This window comes from Teleopsis dalmanni, chromosome 1 (genome assembly GCF_002237135.1).
Source record: "Teleopsis dalmanni isolate 2A chromosome 1, ASM223713v2, whole genome shotgun sequence".
NCBI classification, from domain to species: domain Eukaryota; kingdom Metazoa; phylum Arthropoda; class Insecta; order Diptera; family Diopsidae; genus Teleopsis; species Teleopsis dalmanni.
This window is the reverse complement of record NC_051846.1, coordinates 165,031,407-165,035,895: the sequence shown is the minus strand read 5'-3', so window position 1 is coordinate 165,035,895 and position 4,489 is coordinate 165,031,407. Positions and strand designations below refer to the sequence as shown.

The 4,489-nt window shown below is 45.0% G+C and overlaps 1 protein-coding gene across 1 annotated transcript; it reads right to left on the bottom strand.

Moving 5' to 3' along the window:
* Positions 1-1,436: 1,436 nt before the first annotated feature.
* LOC119669865 lies at positions 1,437-4,015 on the bottom strand. The gene is made up of 2 exons (XM_038079901.1): positions 1,803-4,015; positions 1,437-1,718 (listed from the first exon to the last, which is right to left on the bottom strand). The coding sequence occupies exon 1, from the start codon at positions 3,450-3,452 to the stop codon at positions 1,992-1,994; it is 1,461 nt and encodes a 486-aa protein (XP_037935829.1). The 5' UTR covers positions 3,453-4,015; the 3' UTR covers positions 1,437-1,718; positions 1,803-1,991.
* Between the last annotated feature and the right edge of the window lie 474 nt (positions 4,016-4,489).

Genomic DNA, 4,489 nt, shown 5'->3' with positions numbered 1-4,489 from the left:
CGTCAATGACCAATAGCCATAGGAGTGGCGAAAGAATGCCTCCTTGAGGACATCCTTTGGTTGACTTGACAGTTAATCTCTTCGTCCCCATTTCAAAGATTATCGTCCTATTTTTCAGCATATTGAGAATCATGTTATGATCAGTCTATGTATTCCTTTCCTGACCATTCCTGCCTCAATTGATCTGAATGTTGCATTATCAAAAGCTCCTGTAATGTCAACCGATGTGCAGAGAGCTATTTCCTTACCGTCTAAAGCCTTCTCGATTTTACTCGTCAGACTATGTATAGCGGTGTCGGTCGATTTGCCCGACTGATTAGCATACTGTTCAATATGTAGAGGTGAAGCTTTAATATAGACTTCCCTGATGTATTGATCTAGAATCTTCTCCATTGCTTTAAGCAGGAAAGAAGTAAGGCTAATGGGCCGAAAAGCTTTTGGCGTGTGGTCCGCCTTTTTGCCTGCTTTCGGTATGAAAGCTACCCTAGCCTTCGTCCAATGTTTAGGTATTACGCCTAATTCTAGACTTATCCTAAATAAGTTTGTTAATATCGGTGCTAATATATCAACGCCTTTCTGAAGAAGGCACGGTTGTATATTATCGATACCAGGTGATTTAAACGGGCTGAAAGTGGAAATGGCTCATTTAGTTTTATTGACTGTAAAGATTTTACGGGCCAGTGAAAGATCTCTTCGTGTAACCAATAAGAAACGAGTATCCTCGATGGTTTCCGTAGTCTCAGTATACATGGCGCAGCCTGGAAAATGAGTGTCCAGCAAAAGCTGTCCCGTTTCTTCCAGACTTACCGTAAAGCTTCCGTCAGCCTTCTTTAATGTAGAGAGGCTATTTGAGTGGTCTTTATTTAGAGATTTCTGGAGTCTCGCAGCCGCAGGAAGTATTTCAATCTCCTCGCAGTGCCTCCTCCATGATTCCCTCTTTGATTTCCTCAATTCCCTATTGTAAGCCGTTAAGGCACACTTGTAAGATGCCCAGTCCCCATTGGACTTGGCTCTATTAAGGAGCTGGCGGGCTTTTTTGCGTAAAATATCTAGTTCTCTATTCCACCATGGGACTTTCCTAGAACGTTTCTTTTTGATAAGTTCGCAGCTATTTTCAAAAGCCCCTGTAATAATATTTTCTAGTTTGTTAACCTCAAGATTTAGTTCCTGACAATTAGTAATCCTATTCCCAAGACAACTAATGTTTTGTTCTAAATAGAAGTTATATAGAGACCAATTGGTCTTCCTAACATTTCTTATTTCGAAAGTGTCTTCAACTTCCCCTTCCAAATCAAAGCGTATATATCTGTGATCTGATAAGGAGTTCTCCTCCAACACCCTCCAATTTGAAATGTTATTTGATATAAATGCGCTGGCTAAAGTGAGATCTAATACCTCTTCCCTTATCGCATTCACAAAAGTAGGTTCGTTACCTTTATTAACTACCATTAAATTGTTAGTTGTGATATAATCAAAAAGTGACTCACCTCGTGTATTGATGTCTGTGCTTCCCCATACTGTATGGTGTGCGTTGGCGTCGCAGCACATTACCCACTGTAGGTTTCGGATACGGCAGTATTCTGTAAGCTGCTGGAGCTCGAGAGACACCGCTTCCTCTGCGTCGCCAGGGAGGTACAGAGATGCAAAAACTATTATTCTCGTCCCCCTAGTACTAGGCACTTCTGCCTGTACCGCCACCAGATCACGCTGTATGAGCTCTGTAATTGGAAGAGATTTAATGGTTTTGTTAATCATTATCGCCATTCTAGGACGATCAACATTATTATCATAGATTAACTTACACGTTTTTGTCTGTAGACCGTTTATGCGCCCCTTTGTGGCCCATGGTTCTTGGATGGCCACAAAATCCAGACAGTGTTGTTCCACCAGGGCACTGAGCCTGTATGAAGCTGCTATAGCCCGGTGGAGGTTGATTTGGAGGCAATGAAGTTGCCTCCAAGAGTTTTGCGGATGTGGCGGAGTCCGGGACATTATATCCCAGACTGGCCCTTGCGGACCTTGCCGCCCTTCGTACCGCGCAGCAATTCCGCGGCCTCCGGGTCTTTTCTTTCCCATTTCCTCAGACGACCAGAGAGAGCGGAAGGTTTTCGGCCCTGGGCACGGATTCTGCCCCCTCTCAAGGGTGGTCCCCCGGAATTGAGACCCGTTTTCGGCTTCTGGTTGCTTGACTGAGCACAAGCCGCAGATGTTGTTGGTCGCTCATCTTCAACCACTTCCTTTGCTCTGTTTCCTTTATGTCTTGGTCTCAGCACGGCACTGCTAAGTCCATAGAAGACTTTATTGCCCAGCTTTCCGACCATTTCGGACGACATAGGATCCAGAGCAATCGCCATCTCGACGATGTCGCCCTTATTGAGCCTGTGGAGTACCCGCCAGTCCCTGACACGCATGCCCGAATTTTGGCACTCAATTTGTCCCAGAATACGGTCGCTTTGCCAGGAAGCTGAGCCTGGGAAGTAGCCAACATAGATTTCAGACTTTGGCACTTCTGCCTCGTCCACTACCTTCAGCTGGGCTCCTTCCCACGGCTTCAAGGCTGGGATTGTCTCTTTAGACCAAGTTACAGTCTCGTCGTCCAGACAGTTAATGGTAAACCATCCGGGCTTTAGACTGTAACCGGCGAAATGAGGCTTCACCCCAGGAGCTCGACAAGTTTCGTACATCTTGTCGAGGATGCATTTCTGCACCTTGCCAATTTCCTCATTGGACCAAATGCCCTCTGGGAAATTATGCGGTAGTATACCGATCTTCTTAGAGCGAACAGTCTCTGCTAGGGTAGGCTTTGAACAATGGTCTTCGGAAGAAGTACTGTATTTAGCCTGCCCCACAGATACCGTCGCCACCTCTTTACTGGGACCAGGTTTGCCCCCGTGTGAGGTCTCTACTTCCTTCATCCTACTGAAAATCGGCAAAGCAGTTGCAGGCACTGTTGATTTATTATCAACTTTCTTGCCCTGTAGTGCAATCCGCTTTGTCGGTTTTGAGCTTGATGTTGGTGTAGAGCTGTCCGATCGGGATCTTTTTGGTGTTGCCTGCCCTTCGTTAGTCGCAGTGGCCGGCTTTACTGCCAAGGACCTTGCTGTTTCCAGCGGGATGCCCTTGGCAAGTAAAGCCTTCAACCTTTTGCGTCCAGCGCCGGATAGCTTCACCCTCGTTTGAGTCTTTTTAGTTAGACCAGGCTCCAGAAGATCTCTCTCCTGTTCCGAGGAGATAGACATCCCAGCCGACTCTTGGCTAAGTGGAATGTCCATTTCCTCCGGCTTGTCGGGTAGAGGACCAGGTGCCCTCTCCAACAAGTCGTGGTCCATTTGTTCACTGACGATGGTACCAGGTGCCCCCTCGTTCAGTGATAAGTTTTGGCTGTGTAAAGCCATATTTTGCACATTTAAAGGTGTGCAGTCCATAGAATTGAAAATGTTATTAGGTTCCATACAAAGTAAGTTTAAATAAACCGTGCAGGTTGGTCACCCATGAGCGCCCCCATGGGAAGGACAAATTGAAACCGTAGGTTTGCCAGACCTGGTACGGAGTTCGCTATTAAGCTTGACTCTACCCTGTCAAGCAAGTTCACCAGCATAGCTGTTCCACTGTGAGTTTAGGGGGTTTGTTTGGGGCAATAGGTATGTTCATATTCCAGTCTATCAAGACCTAGCCTTGGGAGCCTAGAATATGTACAGACCCTGCCCTAGGGAGTTTTCCTTCTCCCCCGCCCGACTATCGGCGACCCACAAACAGCAGAGACATGACCGTACTGAAGGCGAGTCATTGGTCTGATAGATAGCCGCACTTTCCTATAGGACTGACCAATTAGCAAGTGTCCATTAAAGTCCACTAGCTAGCCTCAACGACTGATCAGGAATCGTAGATACCTACTTTCAACCTGTGCGTTGGCGGCAGTTCTTAGTTTGTGTGCTGAATCATGTCACATGAAAAATCATCATGTCATGACTTCCATATGACATGCTTCAGTCCACAATAAGCCCCTACACCACGACAAGGTGACTACCTAGCAGGGGTAGGTACTACTTTGTACTAAGCAAAGCAAGTCATTATTATTTTCAATGTGAATACGAATAATATCAGTACAATTGTGACACTGCTTGTGACTCCTGCGATGAGATTAAGAAAGTTAGTTGACAAGTCTTTTTCTCAACTTATAAGTTTCAATAACATAAGTCCGTTGATCTCTTGTTGTTATTGTTATTCTCGTTTTTGTTTTCCATGTGTAAATGTGCCTAATTCGATCTTTTTACAAACGATAGATCACCAACTCAAGTAGTAAGTATAACACTTAAACGACGATGACGACTTATCTTAGTCAAATGCTTGAAACCAAGTTCAGTTGGAAGACACATGTGAAGAAGAAACCAGAAGAATTTGATTTGATCAGATAACATATTTTCTAATTAGCAGGCACTCGATCCTCTCAATATAAAACAAACCTTTGGTATATAAATAAATTCTTAAT

Coding starts and splice junctions, on each gene's coding strand:
- LOC119669865 (XM_038079901.1), bottom strand. CDS start 3,452: ATGGAACCTAATAACATTTTCAATTCTATGGACTGCACACCTTTAAAT.